The following is a 17095-nucleotide window of genomic DNA, read 5'->3' on the forward strand; positions in this document are numbered from 1 at the left end:
TCATTAGAGGATTGAGACATTTCCCCAAGCGAGTTAAGCTCGAGTAAACTTGTAGTGATATGATGTCTTCCTCTCCAAGTTACTCCCTTTGCTCAATATTTGATATTTAGGACAATATTTAGTTAAACTTTTAAACTTTGACAATTAAATTTACATTGAAATAAGTTTATAAACCTAATAAACTACTTCATCTCAAAATAGGTCTTATCCTAGGTAACAATATTTTAGGATGGAGGTAGTACTTTCTCCGACTTTTAATAGATAGTGTCGTTGACTTTTGAACATATGTTGGCTATTTATTTTACTCAAAATTCCGTGCAAATATGCCAACGCGTAACTCACGCTTGAAGTACTTCTAATGGGTGTGTGTGTATATATTGTCTGAAAGACAATGGTGTTATCTATTAAAAACATGAGAGAGTATAAGATAAATCTATAGACATATAATTATTTTAAAAAAACTAAGCATTTTGATTATTTTTTTGTTGTTTCAAGTATCAAAATATTTATGACTAAAGTGAGTAAAATATGAGTATGCTCTATTCAAAGTTGTATAACTTTTTTAGTTTTCTATCTATAGTTTAATGTTTTTCTAACTGCTTAAGAATTTTGTTCTTGAACCTTCCGTATTTTTTTAATCAATAGCATTGACTAGGCAATAATGTTAGACGCGTACCACTAGCACGCTATTTTTGGAATATATATAATGGCATGAATGAAACAGAATTGCAACTTTCAAAGAATAAAAACTTTCTACTTTCGCTTACCATAATCACACCGTTTGTTTATTATAGTGTCTATTTGTTTAGCTTTGACCTGTCTGGTCGCTGCTCATTACATTCCTTAGAGTTGGTGCCATTATTTATTCCCTCATTGAAAATAGTACGCCACCATTATTGGAAATGTTTTCTTTTCAACCGCATCTATCTATTATATATAAAAAAAATAAATTAAACTTTGTACAAAGGCTTCTAAATTAATGGACCGATTGACCCACTTTTTTTACCGTATAATTTAAACGAAGAGGCCTCTCCGTTTAGCGCTATCGCGCGACGCGCGTGGCAGCCGTCGATCTGCGCTTGGTGACGTGGCGTCCATCCGGCGCACACCGCGCGTCCCGACCGGCCGACCGAGCGAGCTCATGCGTCGCCTTTTCCGACCGAACGAGTGAGGGTTTACTGTTCAAATTTTTTGGGTGGCGCTCGACTCGAGAGAGAGAAAGAGAGAGAGAGAGGCGGAGAGTGAGAGAGAGGCGGAGGCGGCATGAATCTCCAGCGAAATCCGTGGTGGAGGCGGCGTGAATCTCCGGCGAAATCCATGGCGAAGGGGGGATGGGGGAGTTGCTGATGTTTCCTCCCGTCGCGCTGGCGTCGGCGGAGTCGGCGGAGCCGACGGCGGAGGCGCGGAGCCGACGGTTTCCCCTCATCGCGCCGGCAGTTGCGGTGGGAAGCGTAGGCTGCGGCGGAGGTGGTTTTCTCTCCTCCAAATCCGGCGGCCATTTTTTTTGGTAAGTTGCGGCGTGATGCGGCGGTTTCGTTGCGGTTTTTTTGAGCCGAAGAGGTGGAGTGATGGGGCTGTTTTTCCGTGCGTTTTTTGTGCCGGGGAGGTGGAGAGATTGGGCAGTTTTTCACTATGCAATTTGCTCCTCAAACCTCCCGGTTTGTTCTCCCCTATTCCCTCATTTCCCCTCTCTCTCCCTCATTCATCAGGTGCTAGTTCATCCTCTCGGCGAGCACAAGGTTGCGGTGGAATTCGCCCCCTCAAGCGTTGGCTTGTGGATCTCGGGTTCCATTTGAAGGTATTTAAATTTCTCTCTCTCTCTGGCTTATGTAGATTTTTCCGGTTGCAAGTTGATTACTAGTGATTACTAACATCCAAAATGAATTTCCAAAATTATTACTAACATTATTAGTTGCAAGTTGATTATTAGTTGATCGATGGTTAGTTGCAAGTTGATAACTAACATCCAAATTGAATTTCCAAAATGATTACTAACATTATTAGTTGCAAGTTGATTATTAGTTGATCGATGGTTAGTTGCAAGTTGATTACTAACATCCAAAATGTATTTCCAGGAATGGGAAAAAGAAAAACCATTGTACAGAAAGGCATGTTAGGCAAACCAGAGCCAAGTAAAAAAACAAGGGGGGTTTCGCAACGTGCTAAGAAAAGAAGTATTGGAGATGATCATGCAGATGACACAGAGCAACCTCCTCCAAAAAGGAGCAGATCAAAGGTATTAAGCATCTACCTATTTTTATGCATTTTTTGCCCTCAAGCAGTGTTTTGCTTTTTCCAATGCACTACATTTTCTTATGATGCATTAAGTTACTTCTCACTGTGCATCAAGTTACTTCTCACTGCGGATTAAGTTACTTCTCACTGTGCATTAAGTTACTTATGTTAAAAATCTTATGAGATTTCCAACACCAGTACTCATGGCTATGTAACTAGGGAATGCAAATTCAAGTTTATATTTTGGAAGTAACTTGCATGTTTCTAGGAAGCAACTTTTTGAGTTTTATAACAAGTAACTTTCTGTTCAAATTGCTCTGAGAGGCAACTAGATGGAATGTATCATGCTGTGTAACTAGGGAATGTGAATTCAAGTTTATCTGGAAGTAAGTTGCATGTTCATAGGAAGTAACTTATTGATTTGTTAGAAGTAACTTCCTGTTAAAATTACTTTGAGATTTTCTGTTAACAAGTAAGAAGTTACTTCTCGATGTGCCTGAAGTTACTTCTCTATGTGTATTAAGTTACTTCTCTATGTGCATTAAGTTACTTCTCGCCGTGCCTAAAATATTTTGATGCTGTTGCTTGAGGGCAAGTTATTTTCTAGAACTAACTTAATGGCAAGTTACTTCTTGGTTCAGTTACCCTTTTTTCAACTGTTTTATGTATGTTTTTGAAAAAATAAACAAATGTTGATGTTTTTTTATTTTTCTTTTTGTTGTTTTATTCATTTGCAGCAAGAAAGTAGCAGGGCTTCACCTATGAAACTTATAAAGTTGTATCCCCATATGACTGGCGAATAAAAGCGACTAATAGAGGGGGCTGGCTTCCATGGTCTCGTAGATCTCAAGTGCTCGAAGCTCAGACCTGATTTGTGCAGCTGGTTGATGGAGCATTTCAATCCAGCAACCAATCAGCTTGTATTCCCTGGACGTGGAGCCATAGATGTGAATGAGGAGTCAGTGAAGTCTGTGCTTGGTATCCCTATGGGTGACAAAGATGTCTCATATGATATGGAGTCTGAAGCTACAGAATTTGTGCTGAATTTGCTTGGAATCAACGATGGTATCTCACCATCACTGACTTCTCTTGGGATTCAATTGGAGAAGTTGAAGTTAGCAGATGACAAGTACCTGCGCATGTGGATCATCTACGCCATTTCTTCTGTTTTAGCACCAACGACGGCAACAACAGTCAGCCCAAGATGCTATCCTTCTGTTGTTGATGCTGGAAATATCAAGAATCTTAATTGGTGCAAGTTTGTCATATCTATTTTGCAAAAAGCTGCTAAAGCTGGGAAGAATACCAACTCATCATGTCTCCTGTATATGATGGTAACAATGCTCACCTTTTTTTATTCGATCACTGTCCCAATGTAACTTTTATGTTTTTTAGAAGTAAGTTAAGCTGTCCAGGAAGTAACTTATATGTTCCTAGGAAGTAAATTCTTTCTGTTAAATTGTTATAAATAACTTTCTGTCAAGTAAATTCTCTCTGTGCATTAAGTTACTTCTCACTGTTTATTAAGTTACTTCTTACTTCTTACTGTGCATTAAGTCACTTCTTACTGTGCATTAAGTTACTTCTTCATATATGCCCTGCCACATCTTTTTTTCCAATTTGTTTTTAAATTTAAATTACATATGGAAGTTAACATATTTTGTAGGTTTTAAATCAAACAAGTTATGTACTTTTTTTTTACTTAATCTAAATGCTCTAATTTCTTTTGTAGATTCTTTATTTGGACTCGCTTTCATTTAAAAATCTCAATGTTCCAGTGGAGGGTTATCGAGCTACTGTTTGGACGAATGAATTGATAAATCAAACAATATTAGCAGACACATCAGCAGACGGCTCCTTTGGAGCTTTACCAGTGAGTTTTTTTTATAGTTGGCATACTTGCATCATTTTTAGTTTTTTGTTTGTTCGTAACTTATGGATTTTATAATTGAAAATATAGCTTAGGAGCAGTTTTTCAACATAAAGGGACCAATTTGTTTGGGAGCAATGTAGATTTTTTAACCTTCATAAATTCAAATGTGCCCAATACTATGCAGCAACAGGTTTATATTTTTTTCCCCACTTCTCTGTTTTACCCTTGGTAGATGTAACGTCAACAAACTGCAAAAGTAACTTTGTGAAATCTACATATGTAACTTCTCTGTTTTTTCTTTATATACAGGAAAATGACAGAATTGTGATCGCTGTGCAAAATTTGTGTGAAGGGTTTTCAGGTTTGGTCACGAAATTTGTGAGACAGATTTCCGGCCTTGATTTTGTGGATCCTAGGGGTAGCCAACCAAGGAAAATGCGAATGAACCGGAAGAAATATGCACAAAGGCCTAAAAGAGTTCAGCAAGATGAAGATCTAGGTTTGGTTTTTTCACTATGTTTCTATTGATTATTGTACAGAATAATTAATATAGCCATGTTCTACCACTCTGCACAATTTGAATCTCATTAGTATCATTGTTCTACCACACTGTTTTTTTACAATGATTTGAACTGAATTTTTAGTTTTTTACATTTGTCCAAACAACTTCCTACAGTACACTAAGTTATTTTTGTTCTTTTTGGTAGATGTAACTTCAAGTGATGATGAAGATTTTGTTGCTGATGAAGAAGTGGAAGACACTGAGGAAGATGAATATACTGATGAAGATGGAGATTCTGATGATGATGAGGATGAAGGAGAAGAAGATGACAATGATGAAGGAGAAGAAGATGACGATGAGGATAGGTCAGAAAATGATGACGATGATGGTGCTGAAACTGGAAGAAGTGGTGAGCAGGCTGATGCTGCAACTAATGTTATTGGTTGCAAAGGAGATGATACAAATGAAGGGATTGGCAGCGGAGGCAAAGACGTTGATGATGTTACTGGATGCAAAGGAGATGACACAAATGAAGGGATTGGCAGCGGAGGCAAAGGCGCTGATGATGTTATTGGAAAAGGGAAACAAGTAGATGAAGATATTGGGTTTGGTGACAAGGAAAAACATGAAGAAAAGCAAGCACCCAATGCTGTAGCACAAAATGTTCCAGAATCAGAGAAGCAACCAGTGCAAAAGGCAGAAAAATATCCTTTCCTAACAACAACCATTGATTCACATGAAGTTCCAAACTTCAATCTTGGTTTTGATAGCTCTCAGGAAGTTGTGCAAACACCAAAGGGGCAAGAAGCAGTAGGAACATCTCGAGGTAAAGAATTTACTGGAATTATCACAAATGAGGACTATGGAAGTTTTACTACTGAAGACTATGAAAAGGTTGGGAGAGAAGCAGTTGAGGCCTTGCCAGCAAATCTGCCACAAAATCACCTGTCGCTGAAATAATCTCCAAGGAACCTATTGCTTGTGAAGTAGAAGAAGAAACACCTGTGCCCCATGAGTACAATAAAAGGGTGGTGAAACCAGCGAAATTCAAAAGGTCACCCTTCATTGATTATGAGAACAAGAAGCAGTTCATGGTTTCTCGAGTTATAAACGAGGTATATGATGACATTTGCAAGAATGGAGGGAGAACTAAGTTAAGAAGGAATAGGTACAATCTCATATTTTTTGTTGTACACAGTACTTTTTTACTTTTTAGTAAAATGATCTTTGTAGAACTAACTTCACTTCTCAGAGAAGTAAAATTACCTTCTTAAATAAGTAACTTCACATGCCATTGAAGCAACTGCATTTTGGTTCATACCTTCCATTTGTTGTGTGCATATTAGTTCTGCACACGACCCAGCAATTTTTTCCAGACAAACTTTCTACACACCCCTGTGCAGTAACTTTACATGTCATAGAAAGTAACTTAACATGTCACTGAAAGTAACTTAACATGTCACTGAAAGTAACTTACCATGTCATTGAAATTAATTTAACATGCTACAGTAGTTGTACAAGGTATACTAATTTGCTTATTTATTTTTTTTCTTTTTGCTTTTGTTAAATGCAGCCGAAAGATCATTGATACAGGAGAATATTATATTTATCTTGGCGATCTTGCGAACTCTGTCAAACCTATGGGCTCACTGGACAATAATACATGTGAATTGGCATTAATTGTTCTGTCTGCTGATATCAAGGACAATTCGAAGAGAATTTTTCCTGCCATAATAGGAGTGAGTATATAAAATGTACTATTACTATCATTGCAACACCTTATGTTTTTTTTTCCACATGGTGCAGGGATATTTGTTGGATTCGTAGTTGGACAGGAATGAGCTCAAGAAACACTTCGATCAAACGAGAGCGAACCGTCTTGACCATAAAGAATTAGTAAGAAAATATATATTCCAGTTGTCAATGACATGTAAAGTTACTTATTCCTGTTTGCTTGTAGAAGAATTATTAAGAAAATATATATTCCAGTTGTCAATGACATGTAAAGTTACTTTTCTTGTCTGCATGTAGAAGTAACTTAAATATTTCTGCAAATTAACTCAGCATGCTTGTGGAAGTAACTTTTTCTGTTATATTGATAGGAAATGTTATTCTGAAACATTTTTTATTATCCTTTTATACTTACTAAATTATGATTATATTTACTGAAAAACCTTTTTTCCACTCCCCTCCCTCTTTTCACTTGAATGCAGGCATTTTTTCCCATTCTCCAGAAATTGGGTAATGGGAATGATAAGGCTGGTCACTATTTCATGGTGTGCCTTAATCTGAAAGCTGAAAGATTCGAGGTTTATGATTCGCTGAGAGGAGAAGATGACGAAGAGCTGATTTCAGCATCTCATCTTGTTGTTGCATCCATCAAGACCATGTGGGATAGGTTTTACATGAGGTCTTCGAAGAAAACCATCTAGAATTACCCACTGATTTTCATTGATGGCCCAAAGCAAGATAACATGTACGTAACATGCTTTTTTTAGTTAATGATTTTCATTTATTGTTTTTAGTCAAACTTATCCCTGTTTTGTTTTTGCTAACAAAAACAGCCGGGATTGTGGTTTTTATATGCTGAAATTTGTGGAGTTGTGGGATGGCAAACAGTTGCCAGCATTTGAACCAAGTGACATCCCCAACATTAAGAAACTACTTACACACAAGATGCTCTCGTTTCAAGAAAATCGTGTGCAATGGATGCAAGTATTATGGGGCAAAGAGCCTGATCCTACACTTAAGGTAAAGTAATGAAACACTGCATTTTTTTTCTAGAACCAGCACATAAGTTATAGCCACATAAATTAGGTTGGGTAACAAATTAAAATAGCATCTTGGTTCTGCAAAGAACTCAGCATGGTCTTCCTGAGAACTTACATATCACTGTGAAGTAACTACTATGGAAGCTAAAAGTAATTTAATGCAACTGTGCAAGTAAGTTTCAACAATTTTGTCACAACATTATAAGTTACATCTCGTAGCTCTAATTCACTTCCCAGTACTAGCTAGGCCTTTCCTAACTGATGTCTTTGACGCCTTTGCATGGACCCCAGGCTTGCGTCTTGTTGAAACTGGTCTCCCTTGCTTTTGTATGATGGGGGGGTCATTTATTTGTAGTGTTGGGTTAGTTGATGCCGAGGGGATATCTGAAACTCCTCTTGCAGGATCAGCTGGGGCTGGCTGTGCTTTTTTCTGTTTCTTTCTACTCTGCTTCATAGCTGCTAAGTCATCAGTCATTGAGCTCATACGCTGTAGAGCCATACGGTAGGCTTTCTCGTTGCTTGATGCATCTTTTGCAATCTGTGTAAATTTTGTGCACAGATTGGTATAGCTGATTAGCTTCAGAGATTCAGGGGGCAATTGCATTTGTTCACCAATGCTTGTAACTGGAGGCAATTCAGGCTCTTTAACCATCGTCCATCTAGGCAATATGTAGTGTTCTGGAATGTCACTCACTTGGCCCACAAAATCAGATGCCATCACCTGCATGGAAAAAAACATATGTTTTATCACATGCCAAAAGTGCTTAATGCATAAGAAGTAATTTAATGCACATTAAGAAGTAACTTAATGTGCAGTAAGAAGTAGCTTAATACAAAGTGAGAAGTAGCTTACTGCAATAACAGACTGTTACCTTCAAAACATGACACCAAAGAATGCCATCCCTTTCGAACTTACAGCATTCACAGTTGTATATCCTGTCCAACACATTTGCAGCTAGAATGAATGTCCTTGATCCATAATTCCTAACAGGACCTCCATTCGGTTCTACTAGATACATGTTTTCAGAAGTTCGGGTCAATTTATATGATGTTGAAGCAATCAGCTCTTTTTGAAATCTGTTGAATATAGGCCTTGTGTAGACCTCCAATGCTTTTGTTTTCATGGGATAGTTAGCCCACATAGAAGGGATTGTTTCTTCTGCTTCAAACTCATTCTGATCTGTTGCAACAGTGATTTTTTCTTGAATCTTCTTGTACTGCAAAAAGAAGTTGTATATGCTGTTTTGGGGATTTACATAGCGCTTCAGCACTGCGTTAAATCCCTCACTCCGTGCTGTAGTCTGGAGGAAAGGGAAGAAACAATGCATAAAGTATGCTGGGACCCAACACTGTCAACATTGCATCCCATTTAGCATCAAACTCTTGCTCTGTCCAGCTGTTGTTAAGGCAGTCATTGAATGCATCACACAATGCTTTGTCATGATCTAATATATGGCCAATCTTCTTCTGAGCATTCTGCATTATATGCCAGCGGCAGTTGCGATGCTTAGCATGTGGGAAAACTAGTGCTATAGCTGCCTTCATAGCTAGGTCTTGATCAGTTATTATGTTTATGGGCTCTACACCTTCCATAGCCTCTAGAAATTCTTGAAACAACCATACAAAGGTTTCTGTCTTTTCATTCCTTAGAAATCCACAACCCAGCTGAATATAAAAAAAATACACGTAAGGAAGTCAGTACAGTTTTGAAGCAAGTAAGTTACTACAATTTTGCGTAGTCTGTACAGTTTGTGTTTGCTAGAAGTAAATCAGTACAATTTTGAACTATAGAACAGACACTAAAAGATGTAACTTGTAAACTTAGTTACTTTTTTACTTTTTTTAAAAAAAAATGTAACTTCACATTCTACTGGAAGTAACTTTTATCAGGACTTGATGTAACTCAATGAATGCAACAAGTAACTTATGGTGTACTATAATGTACAAAGTTATTACAGATTTTTTAGAATTACTTTTTTGCAAAAAAAGGAGTACCTGTATTGATTGCCCATGTCTGTTTATCCCAATAAATGGTGCACAAGGCATGTTATACATGTTCGTCATGTATGTGCAGTCAAACGAGATGCAATCTTTGAAGTCTTTGTAGGCATTTCTTGCTGCTCCATCAACCCAAAATATGTTCTGCACCCTGTCTTCCTTATCAAGTTGAATCTTGTAGAAGAAATTCGGGTCATCCTTTTTGATTTCCTCAAAGTGAGCAATTGTTTCAGGAATATCTCTACACCTATACTCGCTCCCCAACTTTGACTTGAAATTGCTTATGTCTTTTCTAGTGTAGGGTACATTCCTAGCCCCTCCATACAATTCAGACATCAATTGCATAATTCTACTCGCTGAGAGATTAACTCCGTGCAGCATTGTGATGAAATCTTTTTCCTCTTTCGGTATTGCTCTATGTGACCTTAGGAATTTCTTGAGTGAAAACTTTCTAACCAGGGGATGTGTGTGTTCTTCAACAAACTGAATTACTTCCCACCTAGCTCCTTTCCTCTTCATTGTCATCCTTGCTTTGCAGGCAGCCTGTCTTGTTCTACTTCTTTTCCTTTTCTTTGGGGGGGGGCACGCTTCACCCGTTTTTTCTTCTGGACCACATTTGTTGCAAACAAACATTACTTTGTCACGTTCTCCATTTTTGGCTGACTTTCTTGAAGTGTTGATTTTGATTGAAAATCCAACGCGCTTTGCGTACCTGTTGTAGTGAGCCCTTGCTTCCTCCTCTGAGTTGAAAGTCAAGGTGAGGTACGGCACTTGTGTGCGCACGGAATATCCTGTGATGGCGTTGACTGTGCTTCTGAGTCATCTGTTCCAGAGTCTTCACTTGAAATTGTGTTGGCAGTAGCAGTTGTTGCGCCAGTTGCAACACTAGTATGCATTGTGTCTGCATGATCTGACATTTCTTCAAATACTTGCATCTCATCATTGGCTACATTGTGTGCTTGTAAACTTCCAGCATCACCAGCAGTATACATATTTTCATAGTCAAAAGTGTCGTCCAAATTTATAGTAGGAATCTCCATTCTAGTGTCAGTTGGATTTATAGGGAAGTATGTTTCACTTTTGTCTTCATCATCAACTAGTAAATGGTGTACTGGAGGTTCATTTTCACCTGAAACTAATTCCGGGATACTGTTAAGGTCAAAATCCATTTTTACTGCATGTGTTTCAGGATATTAGTAACAAAGTTTATACATAGCATTCATTGAGGTAATTCAGTAATTGGGGAGGGGGGGAGTAACTTTAGTTTTCACCGCATGTCTTTTTTAGATTCTTTCTAGGAAGCAATTTTCTCAAATTAAGGCCAGTGGCTATACTAATATTTTTTTTCACAATTTGTTTTGATGCGGTACCAGATGAAATTGAGACGCAATTAGGTGATGCATCATGTTGTATATAGAAACAAGGTACAAAATGTGTAACTAGGAAATGTAAATTCAAGTTTATAAGGAAGTAACTTCCATATTTCTAGGAAGTAACTAATTGAATTGTTACAAGTAACTTTCTGTTAAAACTGCACTGAGACTGTTAAAATTGCTATCAGAACCTAATGCACAGTGAGAAGTAACTTAATGCACAGTGAGAAGTAACTTAATGTTTCTTGGAAGTAACTCATTGAAGTGTTAGAAGTAACTTTTCTGTTAAAAATGCACTGAGACTTCTGTTAAAATTGCTATGAGATTTCCAACACCAGCACTCATGCCTATGTAACTAGGGAATGCAAATTCAAATTTATTTTGGGAAGTAAAGTAACTTTTCTGTTCAAATTGCACTGAGAGGTAACTAGATGGGATGTTTTCATGCTGTGTAAACTGTAAACTAGGGACTGTGAATTCAAGTTTATCTGGAAGTAAGTTGCATGTTCCTAGAAGTTGCTTTGGGTTTTTTTGAAACACCAGTACTCATGCCTTTTCTACAACTTTTTTTCTCAGCAGCACTAGAAAGTGAATTTGGGGTATAAAGGAAGACAGAAATCAAGAAGGAAGACAGAAAACAAAACTACAGCTCATTACTTACAAAATTACAGCACAGATTCATATCAATTTGTTTCTCGAAGAATACAGAAAAGATCTAAAAGTTTCTAGGTTAGTTCCTTTTTTTTGTGGACGGATCTCAAAGAAGACATAATTTGAACTTCATGTGTACTTTACCTGGATATTTTTCTTGGATTTGCTTCTCCTCCTTCCCCTCTTCTAAGATGGCGATTTTTTTTTCTGATTTTTACCGCCGTGGCGGCTGTGTGGGGATTGAATGTCGCCGGATGTCTCGATTTGATGGGTTGGAGTGGGGGAGAGAGGCGCATCGTGCTGTTTTAGGTGGGGCCCACGCCAGCTAGCGACGCGTGCATCGCACGGCGCTTGCACGCGCAAGCGCGCGCTTTCCTTTTTTAGCGATGGCGCGTGCGGGGGCCCGGGAAAAAGTGGTTTCTGTTTTTGGCATGGGGCGTGCGTGCGGCGCGGAATCGCCAGATGCGCGCGTCGCGCGATAGCCCTATCGCGATACCGGTCTCGGTGTAGTCGCGTCCTTTTTTTAGCTATTATATTTATCTTAACAAAAAAAAATCTCTTCTCCCTCCCACTGACCCACCTTTCCACCACACCGGTTATCAAGCACGTATGTATGAAAGGATGAATTCAGTCTTTTTGGTAGGTAAGATATTTTTTCAATTTAATTTCTTAGTTTCTATCTCACAGGAGGTTCAACTGGCTACGGACTTTGGGCAGCACTAGCAAACTAATAGCTAACAACTTATGATATATATGTCACCCAAATAAACTATCAACAAATCATAGTAGCAGAACCAAATAGTGATGAAAATATATATAGAGTACGAGCTTCTTAAGCATGTAGCCACAACAAATCAAAACATTATATCCTTGCATTCGGCCCCATAATCACTACTACATAAATGATTTTTCTGTACGATGACCCATTTTTTAGAAGGACCGTAACTGGTCGCACCTGCAAAAATCGACCTCCATTTTCCTATATGGACCCTTAAGAGGCCCGCATGCAAACTAACTTGTGGTGGGTAAGGGGGCTTTTGTCTCCACTTGGTGTATATTATTGAAGCATGCTTATATCATGTATAAACTTTAAGTTGAGACTAGTCATGCATCGACAGAAGCGTTATCCAATAGCTAGATGAAACCTCACACCTAGCTAGCATGACACGACCCACTGGTGGAATGACATATACTAGAAGAGAACATGTGGCGACACGCCACACACTTGAAAGAAATTCTAATAAATGCAAATTAGCTACTATTGATTTAACCTAAGAAGGTAACCTCAAAGCATAGGATTTACATAACTGGAAGTTTGTTATTCATGTGATGTCAAATTCAAAAGAGGAAACATGTAAGTATTATTGGATTGGTGAAAAGTATTGTGTGTGCACGAAAACAGGTTAATCACATACATTATATAAATAATTTGAAGTTTATTAAGAGTTGCTCTTTAACTAAACTGACCAAACCTAGGAAAAACAGTGAACTATATTACAGAAGTGGACATGCAACAAAATATAGGTACAATGGCAGAAATAACAACTATTATGTTACAGCCTCGCATGTAGCTTTGTTAACTTGACAAAAACAGTGAATTACATTATGTTGTATGGTCATGTACATCAACTAACATGTGCAAGCATTGGGTCTAGGTGATGGCAATGGGTTGCATGATCTTCCATCAAGTGAAGATAACTATCGATTTAGCGAAAACTTGACACACATAATTCGGCTTCCGATCAACACGATCCGAACGAAGCAATTGCAGCATCACGTCTCCTCTGGTTATCAACCATGCTGAAACCCAATTGACCTCACCAAGAAGGCTAATCCCTGCGTGTGAATCGAAAAACACAAACGCGAACAAGAAAGCTAGCAACTCAATTGTAGATGAATGATTGATCAAGAACTTGAATTTGGGGTTCCACAAACCGATCTAGCGGCAAAACTGCGATGGTAGAAATAATCTAATCAAAACCCAACCGTAACTCAATGGCGGCTACTGAATATATATATGTTCTATCCCTATTGGCCTCCAACCCAATACATGGCCCAACGGGCCCAAAGACGGTGACGTAACACCCAAATAAATTACATTAGGAAATACAAAATATCAATTGGGACTAAATTAAAATATTTGGAGAAAATATAATAAATTCGTAAAATAATTGATTTTTACTTTTCATTGAAATTGGAACAACCACTGTGTGTTCCATTGCCATAACAAATTTTAGATACTTAGATATTAGTGACCTTCTATCTATCCTATAGCGTGGCATTATGAGTTTCTCCACATATTATTGTATATATAAGCCACACAAAGGTAATGGTGTATAATTGGTTGAAAAGTTATATTTGTTACTACCAAATTTAATTTTTTGGACTCATGTTAACTAGGTACTTTCTTTTAGAAAAGATAGTATACATCATGCATATCACAAGGAAGTGAGGTCTATGATATATCTTTTGTTAAGTACGTGACAACCCGCATCAATTTAAACCAACCAGAAGAAGGACTAACTTGATGGTACAAATAAAACATATTTATTAACAATAATAGTTCAATAGGATTTGTTAAAGAAAAGCCAGTAAATATTCAATTAAACAAAACAAAATACCTTATATGGATAATAAAGAGTTCATAGATAATTCTTTGTATGGATGTATTAAATATTATATATTTCAAAAGGTAACTAATATATTGAAAAAATATTCTAAGCAATATCGATGAAGAAAATTTATGAAAAAATTGTACTTTTGAAACATGATAAGTGTCAACGAGTTGATATTTCGCCTATATAAGTTTTTTAAAACGCAATCTACAATGCATACCCGTGCGAACGCGTGGGCTACCTTTCTAGCTGAGAAAAAAAATACGCACAGAGAGTAATAGACAAAAACATAGTAAATCGAGCATTCATGTTGCATGCCTAGACTATTCCTATAGAAAAGAAAATGTAGGAAAATCGAAAATATCATTCAAATTATAATGTCCTAAAGGGAAAAAATAACTGAGAAAAAAATTGAGTAACTAGTAGCTAGGTGTGCGCTACTATTTTTGTGCCGTATATACGTCAAATTAAAGGAAAATTTGCTATGGCATATTCCAACGTCCAAATTTTTCTATGCGTTTCGTTTTGTTCCAATTAAGTGTAGTTTTATCTGTACCTTATAATCAATACTTCCTTAAAAAATTTCCAAAGTACAAAATTGCAGATAAATGAAAAATTCACAACCTAATTTAAAACAGAGATCAGTAATGAAAATTTAATATCATTCATACAATCTGCTTAACACTCCTATAACCAACAATCAACTGAAGACATAATTAAATTATATTCTACCAAAAATACATACAGAAACAGTCGAAAGAAACTTCGACTTTTTATTCAAAATGCAACTGCAAATTTCCTTACAAAAATCTCATAAATACAGTGACCGAATGAATCAACACAATACAAAGAATCAAACTAAGAAAACAATACGACCGAGCGAGCAATGATGCGCATGCATACATCCAATGCTAGTGCATTCATCTCTTACTCATCTAATTACACGTACGTTAATTACCCATCATCCGTCCTCCCTGATGAAAAGCTTGATGATAGCGTCACCGATCACGATCGTTAATAATAATGAATTTTTTTGTACGCAGGCTTTGTTTTTCTATGGATATCTGAATCTTTGATAGATCACGGTCGGTGTGGGCAGCCGCCATTGGAGCTGTTGGTGCCGCACGAGGGCCCCGCCGCCAGCCGCTGCAGGTACATTTGCCGGAGTAGCAGCTGGACCACGCCGCCGGCGGACACCGCCGCCGGCTCGCCGCCGAGCGGCCGCGCCGCCTCGCCGGAGACGGCCAAGAACGCCACGCCGATGAGCAGCACCGCCGCCACCACAGCTGCTAGCCTCCTCCTGATCACAACAGTCGCCATGGAAAAATGGAAAAATGTATACTCCGAATTAACAACCAAGCTGATATGTGTATTTCTCGATCGATCAATTAATTGATCGTTAATTCGGTCAGTGAATAAATGGCTTTGATTTGATCTCTGCTAGCTTCTCTATGATCTCTCTTAATTCTTGTTGTGGATTTGATGGTGTATTGGGGTACCAGGGCGAATGCATATATAGGGCACAGTTTCATGCTTAGGCTTCTGACCAATTAATTGGTGCAATATTAGCTATATGCATATGCATGCTTAATTACGTGTGTCCTGACGAGAGCTACTGGTACTTAGCTAGGCATAATATAGAATTAACCAGAAAGATCGATCCAGCACCTGCGAGGATGCTACATATCGATCAACTACACATAGAATGTTCTAAGCTGCACTAATTTCACGTGCTAATTATTTGTCCTTAATTGTATGACACTTGCTAATTAACTGACTAACTAGGACTACATACATACATGTCTGTTAATTTTCCGAAGGTCGTGCGCAATTAGATATATAATATTACATGCTAGCTCCCTTGTTGGAGTGCTACAAGTGTTTCACTTTTTAAGTGGTTCTCTTTTGGATGCAAATGGCAAGAAGTAGTTAATTTATGTGTCTATTTTGACGAGAATGTGGCAAAAAGTGTGAGACCGGCTTCCCTTTTGGGAGGTACGATTGAATAGTTTTATATATAAGCCGCCATTGGTCGATCTGACTTGAGAAGAATGGGTCCAATTGGTTTCTGTAATTCGTTTGATTTAATTTTGGACTAAATTTGCTTTCCAAACATATTAATTATCACGTAGGCTTGGCGCGTACGTGTGTGCCCGCTAAATAGAGCTGAACCATATATATTAATTGGACGTGACTCCACAGCTAGTGGTAGCTAGTTTGTCTAAACCAGCTACCATTCCATCTATGAGAGATATTATCCACATATACTTTAAATACAATTTTCTCTTAAACTACTCATCCGATCTACGATTCGATTGCAGAGTTGTGTTTGTAGCAATTAAATCTTTATAACAAGATATCACATGATTATATTTTGATAAAAAAATATAAATTACTTTTATAATATATCTAGATTACTTTTAGATTTCACTAAATTACTTCTTAGATATGTAAAAGTAAATTCAATGAAGCCTAAAAGTAATTTACATATATTATAGAAGTAACTTATAACAAAAAGAAAGTAACTTTAATGAATGTCTTTTTTAATTGGATGTGACTACACAGTTAGTGGTAGCTAGTTTGTACTCCATCTAGTATCTCCTTTCAACTTGAAAAATACAATAGTATCTTCTTTTCTCATTCTATATGAAAAACAAAAATGAAAGGAAAAAAACAATCGATGATTAAACAGATTTATAGAGAGTTACTTTTGAACCATGCAAAAGGTACTTCCAATTAACATTGAAGTTACTTTTAAAAATTGTTAAAATTATGTGTGTTGATCTGTTCTGATTAAATTTAATTTATAGATAAAGTCATATTTTTATCCCTACAACGAATTTACTTCTAATGTCATGACAAAATTACTTCCGTTCCGTTTTGTTTTAAGTTTCTTTTATAATATACTATTAAATTTACTTTTATATGTCTAAGAAGTAATTTGGTCAACTCTAAAAGTAACTTATATATATGATAAAAGTACCTTACATATATAATAAAAGTAATTTACAAATATAAATATTTTTTCATCGTAATATAATCATGTAAGATCTTGTTGTGAAGATTTAATTGTAACG

General features: G+C 37.2%; 2 protein-coding genes across 5 annotated transcripts; one reads left to right on the forward strand and one right to left on the reverse strand.

Moving 5' to 3' along the window:
- The first annotated feature begins 1662 nt into the window (after window positions 1–1662).
- LOC107277464 (uncharacterized) lies at window positions 1663–11587 on the forward strand. Of its 4 annotated transcripts, XM_066311357.1 has the most exons (11): window positions 1663–1798; window positions 2076–2236; window positions 2973–3569; window positions 3968–4108; window positions 4418–4607; window positions 4816–5778; window positions 6184–6349; window positions 6417–6506; window positions 6824–7086; window positions 7175–7361; window positions 11332–11587. In XM_066311357.1, the coding sequence occupies exons 3-6, from the start codon at window positions 3123–3125 to the stop codon at window positions 5568–5570; spliced, it is 1533 nt and encodes a 510-aa protein (XP_066167454.1). In that variant the 5' UTR covers window positions 1663–1798; window positions 2076–2236; window positions 2973–3122; the 3' UTR covers window positions 5571–5778; window positions 6184–6349; window positions 6417–6506; window positions 6824–7086; window positions 7175–7361; window positions 11332–11587. The 4 variants fall into 4 exon arrangements, with proteins under 4 accessions (XP_066167454.1, XP_025881891.1, XP_025881890.1 ...); XM_026026106.2 differs by having other exon boundaries at window positions 6184–6506; window positions 11329–11587; XM_026026105.2 differs by having other exon boundaries at window positions 6184–6506.
- On the reverse strand, window positions 7422–9024 carry LOC136357130 (protein FAR1-RELATED SEQUENCE 5-like). Its single transcript, XM_066311913.1, has 2 exons — window positions 8254–9024; window positions 7422–8102 (listed from the first exon to the last, which is right to left on the reverse strand). The coding sequence occupies exons 1-2, from the start codon at window positions 8707–8709 to the stop codon at window positions 7608–7610; spliced, it is 951 nt and encodes a 316-aa protein (XP_066168010.1). The 5' UTR covers window positions 8710–9024; the 3' UTR covers window positions 7422–7607.
- Window positions 11588–17095: the final 5508 nt, after the last annotated feature.

Source organism: Oryza sativa, chromosome 6 (genome assembly GCF_034140825.1).
Source record: "Oryza sativa Japonica Group chromosome 6, ASM3414082v1".
Taxonomy (NCBI): domain Eukaryota; kingdom Viridiplantae; phylum Streptophyta; class Magnoliopsida; order Poales; family Poaceae; genus Oryza; species Oryza sativa.